Source organism: Nanorana parkeri, unplaced genomic scaffold, assembly GCF_000935625.1.
Source record: "Nanorana parkeri isolate BGI_ZX_2015 unplaced genomic scaffold, ASM93562v1 scaffold187, whole genome shotgun sequence".
Classification (NCBI taxonomy): domain Eukaryota; kingdom Metazoa; phylum Chordata; class Amphibia; order Anura; family Dicroglossidae; genus Nanorana; species Nanorana parkeri.
The window spans coordinates 1,620,276-1,643,028 of NW_017306455.1; the positions used below are offsets into that span (position 1 = coordinate 1,620,276).

At 44.4% G+C, this 22,753-nt stretch overlaps 1 protein-coding gene across 1 annotated transcript; it reads right to left on the bottom strand.

Annotated features, from left to right (window-relative positions):
* Positions 1-1,468: 1,468 nt before the first annotated feature.
* Positions 1,469-20,665, bottom strand: MEIOC (meiosis specific with coiled-coil domain). The gene is made up of 9 exons (XM_018555172.1): positions 20,648-20,665; positions 17,504-17,632; positions 15,120-15,280; positions 14,143-14,148; positions 9,635-9,739; positions 6,872-8,501; positions 3,450-3,584; positions 2,394-2,574; positions 1,469-1,596 (listed from the first exon to the last, which is right to left on the bottom strand). Exons 1-9 carry the CDS (start codon positions 20,663-20,665, stop codon positions 1,469-1,471), a joined length of 2,493 nt encoding a protein of 830 aa, XP_018410674.1.
* Between the last annotated feature and the right edge of the window lie 2,088 nt (positions 20,666-22,753).

Genomic DNA, 22,753 nt, shown 5'->3' on the forward strand with positions numbered 1-22,753 from the left:
GATGTGCTAAGAGTGGTCATGGTCAGATGAGAGCAGTGGGTGTGATAATTCTCCATTTTCACATTCATGTAAGGACGCCTTATAGATAAATCTCCTTTATGATTCAGAATCAATGCCGCAGCTGTCCATTGTAAGAGCTGCGATTCTAGATTTCAACTGCACTGCCTCCTGCTGGTGAAATCTGATGTTGCAGCTCTGAATACATTGTATCAGAAGGGAATACAGCTTCCAGCCAAACACGATATCTAGATTTGGGTTAAATACAAGTGTGATGGATCACCTGGCTGCTTCAGTTATCTCATACTTAAAGCAGCTGTTGGTGAGATCCCTACACTTGGGCAATAAGAACTGCAACCAACCAATGTTGCAGATGTGAATCATGCTCTTGACATTTTATTTCTCCATGAATTTTACATGATGGAGAATTCTTTGCTTGTCTGATAATGGCTGTCCCTTATGCCTTCAAATCAAAATGAAACACCCCCCAAGCCTGGGGCCTCATGCCTACAGAACTGGCCAACAAATGTTGTTTCAGCCGACAGTTCCCAGGATCTCCAGAGACAATGCATTAAAAGCCTCACTTGGGTCCGTGGTATTTTGTATATTACAACAGTGAACACCATTAAGAATTTCATGGGTTGTTATAATAGTTTGGTGAAATTCAGTGAATAAATACTCTGATGCTTTAAATAGATTCTAAATGTTTGTTGGATTAGTCTGTGGTGTGCACCATCTGCAATGATCACTGAGATATGAAGATACTACCAAAGCATTAAAGCATATTCTCAAGGAACACATACTCTAAAACAACCAAATAAAAGGAACTTTTGGTTCATAAAGTTAATTCTTCGTACACACAGGCCAAAGCAACAGGTTCACTTTAATCCCTCCCCTCCTCCCCAGCAGCACATACTTACCTTTCTTTTGCACCTCCAGCTCTTGCTTCAGCTACTGGGAGTGTGATGGAAGGCTATGGACTCCCCGTATGAGTGATTGGCCAAACGCCATCACATGGAGTGAAAAATCATGCTTTTACAGACCTGTAACTAACAAGTATTTGTTTCGAGAAGAGAAGGAGCGATGGGGAATTGAGCATATGCTTCTGGGAGAACTACCATTAAGTGAACCTGCTGCTTTGTTCTGAAGAAACAAGACACAGGTTTGCTTTAACTGTTAGTATCCTTCTACCCTTTCTCAAAAAAAAAAAAAAACCCGCCAGAATTTCAGGGCAATAAAAAGGCAAACTATAAACACACTATCATAGCCTGTCATTCTGCTTCTCAGAACAGACTTACAGGTAATGCTCATTATTAAAGCCAATCTAAAAGCAGGAATGCATGCAGCATTTTGAACATACTTACATACTCCGCAAAAGGAACTCTTTTGTTAAAAAATAAAATGAGCTAACTGAGCCATTTCAAAAGTCCATCTTGATAGAACTTGAGAAGTACATGTTGGGAAACCATCTTTAGCCTTTATCATGGGCTTTTCCGGGGTGGAAAGGCAATACCATCTGCAGGGCACACCACAGTGCTGTGCGCACTTTCCGAGTCGCCACAGTCAGCTCCCTGATCGAGTTGGCAAGGGCACAGACATCTGAGATGGGGAAACAGAAGCAAAACACTGTTCTTTATATGAAAACAAACATTCATATATTTCAACTAAACAAAACTTTACAGAAGCCCCCTATGTGATAGCAAAAAGACCCCTGATGTCTACATAAAGAGGACCTGCTACTGTATATTAGACCAATGTCACCCAGAGACCCCCAAAAGGTGCTAATAAAGCAGAGATCTACTTTACCAGCTTCTCTCCAGCTACAGAAGCCGGAGAAATGACAGGCTGAAGTGATGTATAACACATCACTTCCGCATGCAAAGATCAGAGGGAAGACGTGTGCTGATCTCCCTCCAATCTCAGGTCCTGCATGGGGGACAGGGGAGTCTGGGATAGGCGGCCCACACACTTGCAGGCAACATACAAATGATCGGGCGGCTCTACAGCTGCCCAAATGCTTGAGTGTAAACAGCCATCAACGGCTGTTTAAACTGCTGTCAGTTTCCAAATCTTGCGCTCGCGGGGGGTACGCACAAGCAGGAGAGGACGTTCTGAAACGCCCACCCGCGTACAAGAGTGTCCCATCTACAGAAGCAGCCCTGCCACACCTGTGCCTCCCCACCTGCGCCTGACTGTTACCCCTGCATTGTTCTGTTCTGAAATATGGCCCTAATGCGCAGGGTGTGTCTGCAATTCACAACCAGAAAACATATTAGAAATACATATAACTTGATATTATGTGATTGTCTGTTGATGGCATTTATTGGATTTCTCCATCCTCTGTATTCTATCACAGTCTCATACAAATACAAGATTTGGTTCAGAGTGGTCCCTACCTCTGTCATCCTGTGGGTGAGTCCTTTTATGCTTTTGGCGCCCTGAAGTGTTCACCATCTCCTCCTTGCGTCGGGCTTGAACAAGGTGAATCGTTTCCAGGTAGAGATCGAGAACAGTAGATATGTTGGCGTGAAATGGCGCACTGCAGTAGCGCTCCATTTTTCCCACCAGGGTCACCACCTTGTAAACACAAAACAAGTTAACCTTAGGTAGCAATGGTAATAATAAAATACTAATAATAAGTATTAACCAGAATAACCAGTGGTGAATATTGACTGGAACAGGGGTAAGCAAACTTCATCTCTCCAGCTGTGGTGAAACTACAAGCTGGTGTCTGGCTAGGCATCTGGTTTGCCGCAGGTCATAACAGCAAAAAGGTGCTCTACTAAGTACTAATGTGCTTGCCATGAAGGGGTTACCTAGTCTATGTCAGGGCAAAAGAAATCAATAAGCATGTGCTATACACCACTGCGATACATTTCAATGGGTTTTGGTTCTTTAAAGCACTACATGTGCAGAAATCTACCTACTGAATGTGCTAAAAATCCAGAGATAATAATCTTCTGTTTGAGCTGACAACTCTGCCTCTGCTGCACCTCCAATTGCACTGCAATGCCAAACAGTGCTGTAAGCTCTTCCTGAGTTTCCCCTGCTGCACTACAGAACTCCACCTCATCTTCATAAAAAAGGTGAGGGTGTACCATAGCCCAGCAGGCACACACCATTAAATCAATGGATACTTGCATTTACACTTTTTCCTTGTGGAACAAGCCTCTACATATTCAGCTGCTTTCTGTAATCTGAGCATACAAGTGCGAGCCAGTGAGATGACATTTTTATACCGTGCTGTGTACATTCTGCCAACAAGAGGGCGAGCTACGCACCATGCCACTGCAGATATGAGCTATTTATACATAAAATGTAAGCATGCACCATTACCCTTTTGTTGATTGTATGGGAAAGTCACAGCATAATCCTGTAGTTTTATTAAACAGCCTACTGCATGGTGTAAAGGAAAACAATATACACTATATAACAACAAGTTCAGTGCTTACTCTAGCTTGTTCATGCAACTGATCCACTATCAGGCGGTCAACTCTGGAGGGATTTGCAGGAAGTTTTGGAATGCAAATGTTGTTTACATTGGGCAGCGTCTTCCCTGGGTAAGCCTGCACGAAGACACACTCTGTCTGAAACCAAAGTACAGCCACATTCATTACTGCATATTTATATTTTCTTTCCTTTACATTAATGGAGGATCTGCTGTTTACTACAAGGATAACAGGATCCATTTAAGTGTTCAGGCCCAACGCCTGGTTACCAACAACAACAAAATAAATCTTCAAAGATACTGCTTTGCAGCAAGAGTTAAAATAAAAGCCTTTCCTGCTGCAATACTCACCCTCCAGCGCTGTCCCCTACATACCACTCCAATGATGGCCCTCTTGCAGGTTGAATGATGTCCTATATCATTCAACAGCCTTCGTGTGACCTGCCATCTGGGGTGGCTCATCATGCTACCTTGTGCCCACAGGGCAATGATGCACGGAACCATGTCATTATAAGACATCAATAGAAGTGGAAATCTAATGGCCACAAAAAACACTGGTGTATTCACCATAGAATAATAGGTATGCCCTGTCTTCAACAATTATCAATTATTAGAGGTGCACCGAAATGGACATTTTTAAACCGAAACCGAAATAAAAAAAATTGTCAGGCCAAAACCGAAAATGTTTTTTATTTTAATTTTTTCAAATCTTTTTAATATTTTATTTTAAAAATGTTTTATATTTATTAATTCATTTTTTATTAAATATTTGAATTTTTCACATTACTTTTAGGGGCTTCGGGGAAATATTAGGGGTCTAAACAGACCCCTGATATTTCCCTTTTAAAATAGCAAAAGAGATTGAGGACACAGAGTCCTCAATCTCTTTTTCTGCATCCCCTGTTATCAATGAACAGGAATCCTCTATGAGTGTTCCTGTTCATTGATAACATGAGGACATGGTATGTTTACTATACCTACAACTATGAATAAACAGGAGATGTAGATCACTCCCATTCGTTCATAATTGAGGATATAGTTAACATATCATGTCCTCAATTATGTACAATACACTCAGCAATCACTGAGTGTTTGTACCGCTCTCCTCTCTGACACGCTCTCATAGGAGGCTGAGCGGTGCAGGGAGGAGAGCTTAGCCTCCTGTGACAGCGCGGCCTGTCTTCGCCCCCACACCGCTCTGCGATAGGGGGCTGAGCGGTGTAGGGAGGAGAGCTCAGCCTCCTGTGACAGCGCTGGCTGTCTCTGCCCCCACACCACTCTGCTGGACTGTGATAGGCGGCTGAGCGGTGTGGGAGGAGAGACACCAGGCGTTCACAGCGCTCTCCTCTCGCAGCGCTCAGCCGGCTGTCACTTTCTCTCCTCCCCGCTGGGACACAGAGCAGCGCCCAGCGGGGAGGAAAGAAAGCACGGATGAGAAGATTTATCGGCAGGAAAATGGCACTTTTGGCATTATGGCAAAAGTGCCATTTTGGGCCAATATATCGATGCATCCCTATCAATTATATTTAATATTATACTAATAGGAGAAATACGAGAATATTATAGGAGAAAAAAAAACTTTGGGTATCCTTTATAAACAGCCAAGACAAAACAAAGACATATATAATGTTAAATATACAAAAAAATCAATAACTTTATTACAAATGCCACAAAAATGATTTTTAAAAAACACAGTATACTGTATATGCAGAATAAACACATCTCTGTAATCTCCTAAAGTCAGTCGCTTATATTAACACAATTACATCAAGCGAACGATACATTCCAAGAAAATTGTGTACAAAATGAAATATATGTTAGACATCATAGCATGTGAAGTAATACCGTATATTGTAGCACAATATAGTGCTACAAAAATGGACCCCCTTCATAGTTGCTCTAAACATTCATCTTATAAAGGAACATCACAAGACATTCCAATAAATACAATTTATAACAATATGTGTCCTGGTCCACAATGCTTTGAAAGGCATTTACATATAGAAAAGATGGTATTCATTATTTTTTTAGTGGCATTTGTAATAAACTTATTGATTTGTTTTTGGTATATTTAAGGTTATATAAACTTTTTAGCATAAAGGATACCCAAAGTTTTTTTTTCTCTCCTATAATTCTATTTTTTCATTATATGACACCACTCTGCAGTGTATAGGGTCTGTCTACCAGCCACATGAAGAAGAAGTGGAGTCGTGACATCACACAACCAATCCAAAAAATGAAAGAAACAAGCCATGTATTTATTTTTCTTTTTAAAAATAAAAGCAGCATGTTGGGGAGGAAGGGGTGTGCTCCAATGTTAGGGCCTGGATTTGGGCTTTCAGTCTATAAGTTTGTAAGACCATTAAAAAAAAAAAAGTGCTGTAACAAGACTTGTAGTTAGAAAATGTTTAAAGGCCACCAAACCGTGTGATTATTTTAAGGGGCGGGGGGGAGGGGGGGTGATTCTTTCCTATACCCACCTAAGTTGTCTGCCAGAAGGGGGTTATCTAGGTACTCCACAATGGGAATGCTCCGAGAGTGCAGAAAGTCCAAGCACCTTGGTGGTGTAGAAGATAGGCCAAATGACAGGGCCACACACTGGAGGGTGAAGAGGACCCACAGCAAAAGGTAGAAAACATTAATGCACTGGAAAGATGGGGACATCTAGGTAAACCTAATTGATGTCCACAGAGGCCAAAAAGTCTCTCTGGTGGAGAGTTGCTATGACAGACTTGGTATATTCCATGAGGAATTTCTGGGCCCAAATGAAGACATTTAGATCCTTGAGATCCAAGACTGATGGATTAAATGTCCCCCTTTGGCTTGGGATTTGTGAACAGGTTAGAGAAGAACCCCTGAAACCATTTTGCCACATGGCGATCTGCTAACCTGCGCAGTGACACAGGCAGGTTCGAAGTGATAAACCAGAGATGTGGTTGGGAGCAAAACTATGGTGTAGCCACTGGAAAGCACATTCAGCACCAAAGCCCACATGTCTGCAAATGCTATGAGACCTCCCCCTACTTTACTTTGGAAAGTGGGGGTGCATTATCATGCTGAAGAAAACCTGTCTTGGGGTTTGTGAGATTTGGAATTCCAAGGTTTGCCGGCAAACTGGGGGCCAGACTTTGAGTACAAGTTTGTAAAAACAATTCAAAGTTGGATTTCTGTACTTATCATAAAATACATTTCTTGTAAGTCTGGACGCTGGCAAACAGAAAATTCAAAAGCCAGCCTCCAGTATAACCCCTGTTCTACCCAGCATGCCTCAGTTCTGCGGTAAAGCAGTACCCAAAGGAGCACAGACCATTAACCAACCTGGTGCTCTAGACAAGATGAAGAAAATAGTGACTCCCTTCTGCACAACTTTAGTAAATACATATTACAGTTGTTTCTCTTTCGAGCATATAGTGTCTGTATACATACCTTCCTTCTTTCCTGTTCCAGAGCTCTGCATTGTTGGTAACACTCTTCCAAACGCAGATGAAGTTGAGCTGCTGACCTGCTTCGAAGCTTTGTGGACTTCTGACTGCTAAGCATAGGTGCCATGTTCTGCAATGAGTTATCTCCATGTAGAAGGTCACTGATCTGAGGATACATCTGGCCCAGTTCTTTATAGGTATAACTGTCCATTAAGGGAAGGTTAGAAGCCTCTGTCTTGTCACACAAACATGATTGGAAATGAGTGGCAGAAAGGGATGATAAGTTATTGGCCATGTTATCCATCATCAATGCATTGAGAGAACACGCAGTAAGCGGATAGGTCGCTTTACTGCTGCTCATTGCCTTATTATCGCCACTTTCTAGTCTTTGGTTTTTACAGTTTGGCCTGTTGCAAAGAATCCCTTGATAGATACGAGCTAGGTATTCAGGGTGTAGCTGCTCTGCATGGTACTGCATTCTCTTATCTTGGTAGATTCTCTTGCCAGTGTTTTCATGAGAATTACTACAATTTAATACATTCTCATGCAAGCCATTAAATAGTTCCAACCTTTTTTCAGAGACTACTTGCAGCGCACATTCCCCTTTAGTACTGCCAAACCTGTCGTTAGTTTGGTCACTACCATAACCATAATCAAGGGAAGGATATGCAGGGCTTTTACTGTGATGGCTTTGAAAATTGCTGTCAGGCCCAAGAGGAGAGCATGTTGAGGAATAATGAGACCCAAGCACTGGGCCTTTCTGGGAGGCAGATGAAAAGCTGTTTACCTGCCTCCCAGGTAAAGTAGGATAAGAGTTGCTATGAGGCTGGCTGTTCATCCATAAAGGCCAGTCCGAGTTGGCAGTACACAAAATATTGGTCGGCTTCATAACATGAGCACTCTGAACATCATATCTTTGAGTCAACTTCTGCAAGTGACCACCCTCTATCCCCGGTGTTTTCTTCCCATAATCAGATTTATGGTCATATTCCGGCATGAATGATCTATCTGATATATGGTTTGTGGCCTTTGAAAAGGCATAATTTTGATCAGCCATAAAACTGTTAGGTTTGTGACAGCTCTGCTTTACCTGGATTAGTTTAGCATAGACTTCAGCATCCAAACCTGTCAGCTCAGAGGTTACATTAGCTAAACTTCTCCCTTCCTGGAATCCTGGGACAGGGTTTTTACTGAGTTTGGTTCTATTATTATTATTCAGCATGTCGTACCTATCAGGTTCTGTGTAAAAGCTGTACTTGTTTAATGAGGAAACCAATGGCTCTCTATTCTGGAAGGGGTCTTTGGGAGTTTCAGGCACCATGGAAGCTGGTGACAGGCAGTTATTAGCCAGGGAGCTTTCCTTAAAGCCATTTCTGTGGTTTATATTGTAGCTGCTAGGATTATCCATCAGACAGAAATGGGGCCAGCGATCATCCTGTTCAACCCCGGGAAGCTCATGGAATAAATCCTTTGCCTTGTGTGTCTCTGTACTGGGCAGAGATTCCAAACCACGAAAATCCTGCTGTAGGATTGCCAGATCCTCGGCATGCTTTATGTCTGACGGCAGCCCCTGGTGATCAGACAGTCTATTCAGACCTAATGTCCACGAAGATTTCAACGTGGGAGGGCATTTCCTAGAAAAGCAAAAGGTTTAATGGCAGCTCTGCAGATTTCTTATTTTACTAAAAAAAAAAAAAAGCAAGAATCCAAATGATACATGGAAGCAGAATTTCAGGCAAACAGCTCAATTCTGAATCAGCCTTATCACACTAACACCTAATCAGCATTGTTACCGATTCAAATTTGTTTTTAGCTGAGGAAACCTGACAGAGTAGCTATGTGACCTTGCACTATTAAAAACACATTTTTTGTTAGCGGATAAAGATTAATTCTGTTTTTATTAGGGATGCATCGAAATTTCAGCCGCAAAAACATATCTGTTGAAAATGGCACTTTTGGCAAAATGCCGAAAGTACAATTTTTAGGCTGAAATAGCGTTGCATCCCTGCTTTCTCTCCTCCCCGCTGGGCGTTGCTCTGTGTCACAGCGGGGAGGAGAGAAACTGTCACAGGAGGCCAAGCGATGTGAGCGGCCGACGTCTCTCCTCCCCGCTCAGCCTCCTGTGACAGATCAGGAGAGCGGCGGTGTGGGCGGAGACAGATGTCATAGGAGGCTGAGCTCTCCTTCTGTACCGCCCCGCCCAGCCTCCTGTGACAGCCAATCCAGGATGGAGAGCGAGTACAAAGGACAAGCAGTCAGTGATGGCTGAGTGGTTGCAAATAATTGAGGACATAGTATGTTTACTGTATCCTCAATTATGAATGAATGGAAAGTGATCTTGTTAGCAATAAAGTTGAGTGTATAAAAAAGTCCCCTGGCCCCCACTTGCACGCACATACAATGCAAACACGCATCAGGTGCGGCAACGTGGAAAAACGATTTTTGTTATGCCAGTGTCCAAACTTTCTGAAGGCATCAGTATAACCTAAATATCAATTCTGTGTCCCTTGATGAATAAAACATTTTTTTTTGCTTTAATTACACTTTAAGATACTACAGTCTGACTGTACAATCTCATCTAAATTTCCCATCAAAGATTTATCTAGAGGGCTATCCTAAAAAACATTATTCTATTTCTATCCAATTAGACAAGCCCTAACACTACATAGTCCTTGGTACGTGTAAAGTAGATTGCACAGATTGTAATTTTTTTAGTTTTAATGACAATAAAATGTTCCGCCAAATAATGATGAGCCAACATACATACCCATCAGCAAAATAGGGCTGAGCTTTGTCTTGTTCTTCAAGAATATTGGATACCAGTCCATAAAGGTCAGCTTCACTTCCATATTCATTCTTTTCACTTTGTATCCTGACATTGAAATATATCAGTGAACAATACTATACAGGTAACCAGAATTCTACCTGTTCTATAAAATGACAAATGTAAAATCTGCTACTACCAACTTTGTTTTTAAAAGAAGAAGCTCCAAGTCATTCCAATCTTTAATTTCTTTTTAGCAAATCACTAACCAAGAACAAGAATGCAACCACTTAAATGGGAACTGCTAGCTTGCAGGCTTGTTCCACGACAGTGAGTAATGAAAAATGCAGAAAGGCAGCAGCTCCAGGGCCTGCACCTTAAGGCCCCATTCACACTGAGCGATTTGCAAATCGTGCGTTTGTCACGCGATTTGCATTTTGCGCGATATCGCGCAAATGGTTGCATTGAGCAACCTAGAATCGCGGCAAAATCCGCTCCAAAAAGGGTCCTGCTGTAGCGACGCACGACCTGCGACAGCAATGGACAGAGCCCCATTGAGATGCATTGGAGAGCGATATCGCTCAGTGTGAATGGGGCCTTAAAGAAACCCAACTCACAGCGAGATCTCCCAAACTTCTATCTTGCTTTCCATCACTATAACTTTGTATTTGGCTTAGTTCACCTTTCTATAAGGAAAACCACTTACCTCTTTACTCTTCTCAGTATGGCTCTTTTTTGCAGATTTATATTCACCTTTCATTTGGCTGCTTCACTTCATCGTTGTTGTCATCCTGAGACCCCACTGGATCCCCCGGACTATGCAGTGATTACATGCTCAGGAAGTAAAGACAGTCGGCCTCCCCCACTTAAATCACTCACAGAGAAAAAACACGCAAGAAGCACACGTGCACACATACAATGAGAGCTCACGGGGTGGTTAGCTGCTGGGATGAGAGCATCCTCTAAGGAAAGCTCCATCTCTGCCACTTGATCCTTCGCAATATGCTGACTGTTCAGTGCAGCAAACCCTTACATGCCCATATCGCTGGACTCCCTTAACCACTTCAAGACCAGGTGTTTAGACCCCCTTCCTGGCCAGGCCATTTTTCAGTATTCAGCGCTGCGGTACTTTGACTGACGTTTATTCCGTCATGCAACGCTGTACTGAAATGAATTTTATACCATTTTTTGGGGACAGAGCGCTCTTTTGGTGGTATCTAATCACCACTGGGGGTTTTATTTTTTAACTAATTAGGAAAAATTACTAAAAATTTTGGAAAAAAGTGTTTTTTTTTACATTATGTTAGGAAACACTTATTATTACCCAGTTTTTTGCTAAAATATAAGAGTCGGGGTCACGTCGGTTAAATAGACACCAAACATGTCAAGCTTAATATCCCCAAGATGGTTAAAATCGGTTAAAATCGGCCAGGCGAGCAATGTCTTAAGGAAGTTTTGGTAGTGCTTGATGGAGTCACCAGATCACAATTGCGATTGTTGGGTACACTTTATTTGTCAAGAGGTGAATTCCATTACGCCTTGCCATATTGTAATATGGAGTTATTGTGCCAATATACAGTATATGTGTGTGACATTCCTGACTGATGTTATAGGATGAACAATTCCTGTTGTAAAGTACAACTGTGACATTTTCTTTAAAGAATTTTCTATCAAAGAAAAATGTGGCCGGGCAACATCAAAGCACCCAGAGAAAAGCTGATCAAATATCACGGGCAGCGGCGAATCGGGCAGCTCACCGGGAGGAGAGGGCCAGACACATGTCCTCAGCGTGTGCGTGGCGTAAGCGGCTTCCCGTGAGCGGGTATACCGGCGTAGGCGCGAGCGGCTTAAACGACGTGGGCGTGGCGTAAGCGGCGGGCGTAAGCGGCGAGCGGGAAATTTGAATTTTAGCCGATGAATCGACGATGGAAAACGTTGACAACGTTTTCAATCGTCGATTTTAATCGACTTAATCGAATAACTGTTGCAGCTCTAATCAAGATGGCAGCGACTCCCTCATATCACTAGGCATACAGCATGCTGAAAAGAAGTACAGGTATGGAGAGTCCTGACACCATACAGTTAAAGCGTCGGGTGTACCAACTCCAGAAAGGGCAACCTCTGGCTGTGTTAGCACAGGGTAGCAGTACAGAAACACTATACAGGGAAATGCAGAGCCAATCCTTAAGCAGATCATTAAGGCCAATCACCAGTGTCAGAGCTCCTCATAAGCACAGACCAACTCTGTAAAAAATGACCGTCTACTCCTTTAAACGTGATATACAGAAAATGAGGCACCAGGTTTCCAATGCTGAGCAGAGGATTAGTGACACTGAAGATAGTTAACCATGTCACTACTGATTTCCGTAAAGTTCAGAAAGACCTCTAAGATCATACTGCTATGCTGGGGAATCTGGAAGACCTCCGACACAAATCTTTCTGGGTTTCCTAGAGGGTTCAGAGGGCCATAACCCTGGGGCTTTTCTACACAACTGGATTCAAGATAATGAGAGAGCTGCCTAATTACCATAGACAGAGCCAATCATGTTCTTTCAAGTCCCTTGTCTACAAAAGCTGCACTTAGGCCCCTTCTCACCAAAATTCTGTACATCAGAGACAAGGGAGACATGATGATGACAGCCCGGACCCTGGGTGAGCATAGTTATAATACAGCCAGAGAACACTCAAGAAACAAAAGTGTGCATACACAGTCACAGCTTGCACACAACACACACATTTAGAGCACGCACAAGGACAAAGCATACAAGCACAACATACACAGTCTAACAAGAAAACACATAATCATAGAACAAACAGTTTACATAGAATACAGTGCTTTAAGATGGGACACAGGCTGATTACGGTAACTAAGGGAACAGCCCACTTCTTAAAAAAAACGCCCCCTCAAACAGATAATGAATTGCAAAACATTTGGGAGGTGTAGGTGCAGTTCATCAGGGATTTCCCAGTCACCGTACTGAACGTTTAAACATAGTGTGTGTAGTGAAAAATCTTTAGTAGTCTTAGGGCCACTCGGGGAACCTAGACTGGTAGCAGCACTAGTGGAAACAACAGGCGGCTCCTCCAATTTTAGATTGGTATGCACCACATCAATAAAAGCTGAAATGGTCTCGCTCAGCCTGGGAGTTATGGTGGCTGCCTGCCGCTCCCCCGTGACATCATCCTGCAAGGATTGGGATACTCTTCATCAGATAGAGCCCCCACAACTCAAGGCTCAGAGGTCATTAAGGCTGCAGGCAGGTCAAATAATGATTCTGTAGGGGAAGGCACTGAAGTACATCTATATCTGCTGTGGGCAGAATCAGCAGTCAAAGTATCAGTTTGACCCATAAAATCATGCATAACTGTGGTGAAACCGTCACAGGTTAAAACAGAAGAGGGGGCTACCCCTGGTGGAGCCAATGAGAACTCCAAGGAATGTAGGGAATGCAGTGGACCTCATTCCAGGCTGTCGGTGTCATACCCTTGAGAGCTACAACTGTTAGTAGATCATGAACCACAGACACCCGATACAGTGGGACTGCTCCTCTTGTGTTTGAGATTTGACTTTTTACTCCTCAAACAAAAACAACGTAGCTCTAAAACAAGGTGAAATCTTGTGCATACAAGTACTAAACCAGGTTGAACCGTGAGCCTCTTGCAATAAGGAGCAGTGACGGGAAGGTGCTACCTCTCACTGCATGGCAGGAACACAGTGTGGAGTGTGCACAAGGGCAGCACTCAATTACTCAGCATTTTAACCCTTTCTGTGGAAAGCAAAAGGGAATAATCCTGGTGCACAACAATTCTGGTAAATGAAGTAGCTCCAGGTGTTCAGCCCACACCACCTACTGAGGTGGAAAAGTTGGTTAAGCTAAAGAATCCATCTTGATATTCGAGACTCCATCTTGTTATACATAAGTCCCAAAGTTTGTAGAAAGCAACAGTTTTATTTTTGCAAGACTCTGCAAAATATATGATTTATTTCAGTCTGCGGGTTACAGGCATTTTTTCATTTTTTTTATTGGCAGCATCTGTGTGTGGGTAGCTGATAAGGGGACAAATACTCCCAAAATATGGTATAATGACGGACACCAGACCAGGTTGGCCCACAATGAAAGAACTATTAGTCCTTCAATTCTTCAATTACTGTTATGCAAGTATGGGAGGGACCCTGTGACCTGAGAGAGCTAACCCTTTCAAAGCTGTGATACATAATCAAATATTATTGGATGATTTGTATTTCCGTGCCGGCCCAGTGTGGGATGCCACTGGGATGTGTCTCATGAATTATGCTAATGTGCCTTTGCTTAAAAATTTATTTAATTCCTCTTTTTGGGTGTAATAAGCTGGCTATCTTTCTGCCCAACATGCTGTATGCTGAATAAACCTTAAACATGTCAAGGACACAAATCTCTGTTCCTAGTTTGCCAGGTCTGGTTTTCCTGCCAGGACACTACTCAATAATGAGTCTTCAGGGACAGGGTCATAGCAGAGGCTGAGCCACGTACCTGGACCTGGAAAGTGCTCTGCTGCTACTTAAAACAGTACACAAGAGTTCTGTAGAGAACGATAAGCAGAGCCCAGTGGCCAAAGGAAGCCGGGCAACGCGTAATGATGCGCTGACCGGCTTCCTGATTGGTCAGGAAGCTGGCCAATCAGAAAGCCGTGCGCCATGTAATGACGCAGCACCCGGCTTCCATGATCGGCCAGCAAGCCGGCTCCATGCTTTCTCGTCACATAGTGACGAGAAGCATGGGGCGGCTTCCTTGTTAATAGGGAAGCCGGGTGGCGAGTCTTTACACGCTGCCCGGCTAATCAGGAAGCCAGGTGGCGAGTCTTTACACGCTGCCCGGCTAATCAGGAAGCCAGGTGGCGAGTCTTTACACGCTGCCCGGCTAATCAGGAAGCCAGGTGGCGAGTCATTACACGCTGCTTGGCTTCCTAAATGGGACATCCGGTACTCGGTATCGGTGAGTACCGGGGAAAAAATATCGGTACCAAAATACCGGTATCGGTGCAGCCCTAGTAAATATGAACGCTGCAAGCACTAGATACAGAATGCAACAAGCAGAGGGCAGTTGCATCATACACAGGTACAGTATATGCAGCATTGGCTGTGGGGATTCAGAAATATGAAGAGTGACAATGAAACACTAACGTTTCCATACTTATACAGATATCTTTGGTGAGTGCTCCCATCTCCAAATCGCTGGACATTATATGCTGCTTATTATTTAGGCATGAACAAAAACCTGCAAGTTTGTAAAGCTCATTTGGTAGCACATTAAAGTGTAAGTCCAGTGCAGCCATAAAGTTATGCCACTCCCCATGCTTCTGAGGCCTCACTAAAAACATTGTTCACACTGAAGCATAGTAAAACGCTAAAAAACACATATATCACTAGTGACACAAACTTAAATAGGTCATTTAGGGAATTAGCAAACTTGGCTAGTTAAAGTAATAACCAAACTCAATGAAAACTCACTTTGTATTTAGTTGTGCTGCAGTCCCTGGTTTTATCTCATCAGAGTACACAGACCAAGGTGAACAGAGAAGGGAAGAATAAGCCCAGTTTGTAGAATAATTATTAGACGGGCTAGGGACTGAAGACTCATAACCCCGAAGCACATCTATGGTCTCCTCATCCTGAAAAGACATGCAAGATGGAATTTTTTTTCATTTACACATAAAACTGAAGTCTGCTCCCTATATAGTCTGAATACTGAATTCGTAGCTGATTAGCTGTAGACATAACATCACCATTCAAAAAAACTGCATTTTTGTCTTACCTGGAGTATGAACACAGGCACCAATGGGGTTACGCAGCTACCTTCATGTTATTGGACACTGGTAAATTAAAGTTCTAAGGACAGCCCCGTGTAACTCCTTCTACTCCCAGCATGCCTCAGTTTTGTAGCAAGCCATACAAAAGTGGATCCCCAAAAAAGGGGAGGGTCCTGTGATACACTCCAAGAAATGGATTTTACAGGTAAGACAAAAATCCTGATCATACAGCACAGGAAGGAGGGAGCTCCAAAAAAGGGGGTTGCAACATAGCAACAACTGCTAAAGAAAACACAAAGCCCAAAAAGGAACTATAACAGGAGAGGCCCACAAGTCAGAGGCCTGCCTAAACGTCCAGTTGGAAAAACGTGTCAGAAATGTGAACAGGATGACAGCCTTAGGCCTCGTACACATTGAGCGGTTCGCAAATCGCGCGTTTGTCGCGCGATTTGCATTTTGCGCGATATCGCGCAAATGCTTGCAGCAAGCTTAAATAACGGCTAAATCCGCTCCAAAAAGGGTCCTGCTGTAGCGACACACGACAGCAGGACCCTTTGCCCCAATGAGAAGCATTGGAGAGCGATATCGCGCGGTAAATTGCCGCGATATCGTGGGAATTACCGCGCGATAAATCGCTCAATGTGAACGGGGCCTTACAGATTTAGAGAACTGAAGCCCGATGCTGGAAGGCCCATGAAGCACGCTTCCTCTGAAGTGAGCCTTAGCTGGAAAGCGGGGAACTTTATCCTTCAACTCATAGGTGTGAGAGATAGTTGATTGAATGCAACTTGCGAACGTGGAATGAGAAGCTGGCTGCTTCATACAAGGACCTTCAGGGTGACAAATAGGGATTCTAGCTGTCAACCACCACGACAGAGACATTTTGGCTGGGACACTCAATCTGATCATCTTGTAAAGCGATAGAGACTTGTCAAATGCACATCTGTACATCTGCGGTCTACCATCACCTAAATATCCTGACCAATTAACCCTTCCCTGTAAAAGTTTATATCAGGATGGGACAAATCCCAGAAGCCAATGCTCCTTAATAATGAACTGGCACCTAACTTACAAGGTTTTCTTTAGTTTGTGTCAATGGAGCTGGCTCCTAAAAAATCCTGCTCGCTTGACTGGCTCTTAAATTCCAAAGTAATTTTTCCACCCATGCATTCCATCTAATTACAAGGCTTCATGGTTTAAAAGAGAAGTGCAGCCAAAACTTTTGTGGTTTTACTTTTCTTTTTACTATTATTAACTAATATACTCCTGTGATCCAAAGCCAGCCGATTGCGACAATATTGCTGGTATCCACCCGGCTGCCTGGCAGTTTGCTCTGCCTCTCTAGAGCCAGCTGCGCATGTCCCCTCCCCTGTCTGTAAGCGCTGGAGGAACAGAGATATGAGGGGGGAATCCCTGCAGGGAGCAGTAAGTGTCAATGATTGTTATCTGCAGGGAGGAAACCATGAGCTGAGTAATCAGCAATTCATGATCACTCAGCTCTCGGTATATAGAGCCGGTGTGTGACAGCTGCAGTGTCCTACGCTCACTATGCTGTTGTCCACCCTCCGGGGCAGAGAAAGCATGTGAGGTCTGGAAGTTTTTTATTTATATATTAAATACAACATATAAATGTATCAGACCCAGTTTCAGCTGATGACTAAAGGGAAAGGTCAGGATAGAAACATGAAGGACATACAGCTCACCCCAGGGTGTTTCCCGCTGACTCACTCTCTGGACGCTTTGTCAAGACAGGGCTTCCATACCCTTTTGTACTAATACTCTGTACCATGGCATCAACCTTGTGTGTTGTTTTACTGTAAACTGACAAAACTTCAATAAAAATGTATTAAAACAGAAACATGAAGACTGTCATTGCTCAAACCTTGAGGCCATCATTCTCATCCTTCATTCACTAACCTAGTTCAGTATTCCACCAGTAGAAGTATGCAGCCAGTGGGCATGGAACTCACAAAGCACTAGGTAGTGAAGCAGATATGAGAATGATGGCCATCTGCACAACTTCCATCTTCAAGCTATATCAGCTTCCATATTTCCATTCTGACATGCAATCCTCTCAAACTGTACCTGAGGTTTGTAGGCATTGTGGCTGGAAGAAGGTTTGGGAATTGAACTATTGGTATACAGGTTCACCAGCTTGCTGCCAGTATCTGCACCATTCCAGCACCAACTATTGGATCTGTAGGCAGCCGATTGCTTTAGAGAAAAAGAAACATATGTAAGAAAGAAACCACACATGTAAAACTGTAAGCCCAATTCACCAGTCTAACCAATGCATGTTTTATTTACTATAAACAATATCAGCCATGTGCTATTTCCAGCTATCATTAACTACTTATGGCAAGTAAGGATTCATTTAGATTAGTGACCTGAGCCTAATGGGTCTTATTTATCAGAGAACTAGCTGTATTATGCCAAAGAGGCCAATAGGAATTCAACATTGACTCTTCTCCTCTGTGATTCTCTAGGTTAAAATTATAGAACTCCATGGGAGTCAAATAAAAAAGATATACTTACCTCAGCCTTGGTCCGGCAGCAGTCAGCACTCACCTCTCTACCCCTCTGCTCTGGCTAGGAAATGTCCCTTGGAGTCCTCACATCTAATGTAAGTCAATAGATCTGCATTAGACCTGATGACGTCAGTGGTCCTTAGACCGCAGAGAAAGGAACTTCTTCTGCATGGGAAAATGGCCTGCATGGCACGGTCTAGCAGCTTGATGTGACTGAGGATCAGGTGAGTATATCTGCTTTATTTGACTCCACCTAGAGAAAAAAAAGCACTTAAGCCTTGCGGTACAGGGGTAGCCTCGCTGCACGGGTGTTTAAAATGCCTGGAGTTCCTCTTTAAGGGCTCGTTCACACTTGATACATTCGGGCTGTGTGTTTTTTCCAGCACAAGACAAAGCAACACTGTGTGTGCTGAAAGAAGTACAGCATGCAGTACTTTTTATTAGTGCACCGCAGCAAGACATGGTACATAGTTACATAGTATTTGGGGTTGAATAAAGACATATGTCCATCAAGTCCAACCCATATAGGTACAATCGTATTGCACTGTGGTGTGCCCATAGAACTTAAAGGAGAACTAGGGCAAAACCTTTTTTGGTGTTAGTTTTTTTTTTTTTTTAGTAAATGTCCTCCGGTGACCTAAATCTCGGCAAATAGCTATTGCCCGCTATATGCTGACAGCACAGAGCCATGCTGCAGCCGAAAAAGATCCAGACAAAATTGTTGGGATCCACCCCACTGCCTGATTGACAGCTGGCTCTGCCTCTCTATAGCCAGAACCAGCTGTGCCCGCCCCCTTCCCCATCTGTCCCTCCAGTCAGCACTGGAGGACCGGAGAAGAGGGTAGAGTCCGAGAGAGCGGTGTGACTGATAGTAACAGCTATCGCCAACTGAGCCATCAGCGGTATATAATCGCTCAGTTCTTGATCAATAGAGCCGATATGTGACAGCTCCAGTGTCCACTCTAACTATCAGGATGAGTGTATTTTCTCCTTTAATAAAATGTCACTTGTGACATCTGAATAAAGTTCTAACAAAAAAAGTGTGATGCACCTCGATCGAGCGCATCAGCACTGTGCTGGGATGCTGCTGTGAACAAGCCCTAAGGCTAGGTTCACACCTGCACTACACTGCACCCCGGGACGCGCGATCGTGTGCCAGCGCACACAGCGTGGCACCATTGATTTCCCAGGGGTTGACATCAGCGCGGCACTCGCTAAAAATAGGTATAAGTACCTTTTCTTGCAACACACGACGCGCTGGTTTTTTTTAGTCGCGATTGTGTACTCGATCCGCCCGGCGTGACTGGTGTGGCATTAGAAAATAGTGGCACCCACAGCGCGATTGGTTCACATCTTGGAGACTCCAGACCACGTGGCAATCGTGCACAAAACCACACGGATTGCCGCGCAGTCAGGAGTCGCCTAGGTGTGAAACTAGCATAAGAACCTATTCACACTGAGCGATTTGTAGCGCGATTTCAGCTCAAAAATCGCTTAAATATCGTTCAATGTAGCTCGTCCAATGCATTGCAACGGAGCTGTTCACATCTCACAGCTCAATGTCGCCTGCAGATCAAGCTTGTCGCTTGAACATGACCTAATTTTCCAGCGGATTTTGTGCGATTTGGCCCCTGTAGGCTTTGACAGACTGCCAAAAGAAGCGCTACGTAGAGCGACAAAATGTGCACTGTAGCTCAATGTCGCTCAGCTCAAAGCATCTTTTTTTGATGTAGTTCAGTGTAAATGGGGTCTAAATCAGATTTGTGGCACTGGGATAACCCAGACAGGTCTTGTGAGGGACGCTGATAGATCAGACATATACCTATAAGGACCAGCCCCCATTGGGCTGTGATGACCAAAGCAATTTGTCCTTATGTCCTATCAGTGTATGTCTGAAGAAAAGAGGGGGCCATGCTGTATTTTTTTTTCTTCAGAGCAGCGTGTTGCAACGCACTAAACCGCAACGCAACACGTTGCAGTGAATAAAGATGATTGAAATGTCATTTTAATAAAGTTTTTTTTTTTAAATGGAGTATGACACAATTGCTGGTGCTACCCAAGCATTAGGATGAACACACAGGTAAGCGGGCAGAACTGTCACTGCTTATCACAAGTGGTGAGAAATCGGATGCTGTTCAAGCAGACCGTCACTCCAAAATATGACTGCACAAGTGTAACCCTCCCGCCATGTTTCATGTTAGGCCCTGGATATTGGTAGAACATCAAACATGGTCCAAAATGTAATGAAAGGCACTTTCCCTTTTTTTTTTTAGAACCCCCCTACGCTTACAGACACTGGGCCAATGTGAACCAGTTACAGAACTGGTGAGGAGCATCCACCTGTATGTTCTACTGTTATGATTGGTCTTTGGTTGCCTTCTGACATTTTGGAATTCTTTTTTAGGGAAGAAGTAGCAGTTTTCTAATTTCGGGGTCCCCCAATTACTAAGTATAAGGACCTCTTAACTCAGGCCTCAGCATACAATGACTGAGAACACAGTGAAGAGACCCACAGAGGCCCGTTTCTTCTTCACATGACCAGCTGCTACAGGTTACAGTACAGTCAGTACACCGCGGCCTATGGAGTACGGTGTACGCCTTACTACATAGAAGGTGTCTGCATTTCCCGGGTAATACACCGCAGGGACCGCACTGGACTCGCACACGCTTCAGTCACACATCCCGCCACCTCCGCACTCACCTCCATAGCTGCCGCCATTCTCCCCTCACACCGTGTTAGGCGCGCAACTCACCCTCCGCATCTTATAACTTCGCACAAGCCCCGCCCCCGAGTGCCCGTTACTTCGCGCGACCTGGGTCTGCCCCAGCAACTAGAGCTATACTCCGCCTACGGGGAGGGGCGTGGGCCCACGGTTTCTCTCCGATTGGACAGGAGTGATGTTTTTACCGGATTGGCCTCCGTTTTCCTGCCGCTACTTTACAGAAATGGAGTGAGCTAGCTGATTGGTCGGCTGTAGGGTGGGCGTGGTGCTCTGGAGGTATAGTTACTGAGGAGGTGGGCAGATAGGGGGCTCGGTTGGTAATAGTGTGATGTAGGAGTGACTACAAATGTGCTTACAATTAAAGAGAAACGAAGCCAAAAGCTCTTTAGTGTTAAATAGGATAAAGTTATAAACTCTGCCCTTTTATTTTCAGCTGTGTCCCCTTGGGAAGCTTTCCCCCCACTTCCTGTTCTATAGCCACAACTAGGGTTGCCACCTTTTCTTCAAGCCAAACCCGAATACTGTAGTGCCTAGGGGCAATTTTTTTGTAAAGTATACATTATGCATATATTTTGTGATGAAATAACATTGGAGTTCATCACAACTTGCCCGTGTCCCACAGATCCCCAGATATACATTCTGTACATAAACCATGCCCCCATAAGATGCCAGTGTGCCCCAGATATACATTCTGTACATAAACCATGCCCCCATAAGATGCCAGTGTGCCCCAGATATACATTCTGTACATAAACCATGCCCCCATAAGATGCCAGTGTGCCCCAGGTCACAGGACAGTTTTTCTAAAACAATACAGACTAATGATTTGAGGGCATGGGTGGAGCACCAGAGCCATGTCCGCGCTGCAACCTCTGTGACCCTGGGAGTTCTTGTGCAAATGCCAAGTATTGGCCCTGCTATCTGAACATCCGCACAAATTAGGGATGCACCGATACCAGGTTTTCAATATTTTCCTGTACTCGCCGATACCGAGTAGCGGTGCCTTGTACCCCGATTATCAGGAAGTCAGGCAGCGGATCATGACCCGTCGCCCGGCTTCCTGATTGCCTGTGAAGCCGGTGTTCTAGCGAAAGAAAATCGGCTTCACTTGAGGCTGCCTGGCAAGTCATGAGGTGCCGTCCAGCTTTACTGATTGGTCAGGAAGCCAGACTGCCTAGCAACAAGTGAAGCCGCCTTCCTAGCCAATCAGGAAGCCAGGCGGCACGTCATGACCGACCTTCCTGATTGGCTAGGAAGCTGGCTTCACTTGTTTCTAGGCAGCGTGGCTTCCTGACCAATCAGGAAGCCAGGGCACGAGTCATGAAGTAGCACACGGATTCCAGATTGGTTAGGAAGCCAGGCTGCCTACCAACAAGTGAAGCTGGCTTCCTAGCCAATCAGGAACCCGGGAGGCGGGTCATAACCCACCACCCAGCTTCCTGATTGGAAAGGAAGACCGACTCCATGCTCCCTGAGTTACTAGCCACAAGTCCGGTTTGTATAATGTGCCCAGGTGTGAGGTGGGCTCACACTCGGCACAGGATTCCAAACCCGGACTGTCCGGGTGAATACCCTACTGTAGGAGGTTAACCCCTTGATGACCCATGACAGAATAATTCCGCCATGGGTCAATAAGGGGTTAAGCAGACTGTGTTCATATATGTAGAGCCGCCGGCCGGCTTTACAGTAGCAGCGATTTTGGCAACTCGCTTCTATGGGCAAGTAAACTGTCCGCCCAACGACTACATGCCCCCCCGCGTGCGCGTTTCCCGGGCTCCTTTGCTCTCCTTGCGGACCTGGGACCGGCATCTCGGGTGTCGGTGGGAAGCGGGGGAGGAAAGCGGAGAGCCTGGGTTCACCGATCTCCTCCCCGTTCTATGGGACCGGGAGCGATGCCGATTACATCACTTCTGGTACCATAGCTGTCAGTGCTGGACTTCCCCTCACTTCCTGTCCTGCCAACAAAGTTTTCCCAGACAGGAAATGAGGGGAACTCCCAAACAGCAACACCAATCGAAATGCTTTTCTCTAGGAAGGGGAGGCTAGATTATTTTTATTTCTGCCTGTGTTGCTGTTGTAGATCT

What these genes read in the sequence shown, in the direction of transcription:
- MEIOC (XM_018555172.1), bottom strand. An exon ending in ACAATGCCTACAAACCTCAG is followed by an intron (nt 15,281 to 17,503) that starts GTACAGTTTGAG and finishes ATGTCTTTTCAG; the next exon opens with GATGAGGAGACCATAGATGT. An exon ending in TGGAACAGGAAAGAAGGAAG is followed by an intron (nt 3,585 to 6,871) that starts GTATGTATACAG and finishes CTTTGGTTTCAG; the next exon opens with ACAGAGTGTGTCTTCGTGCA.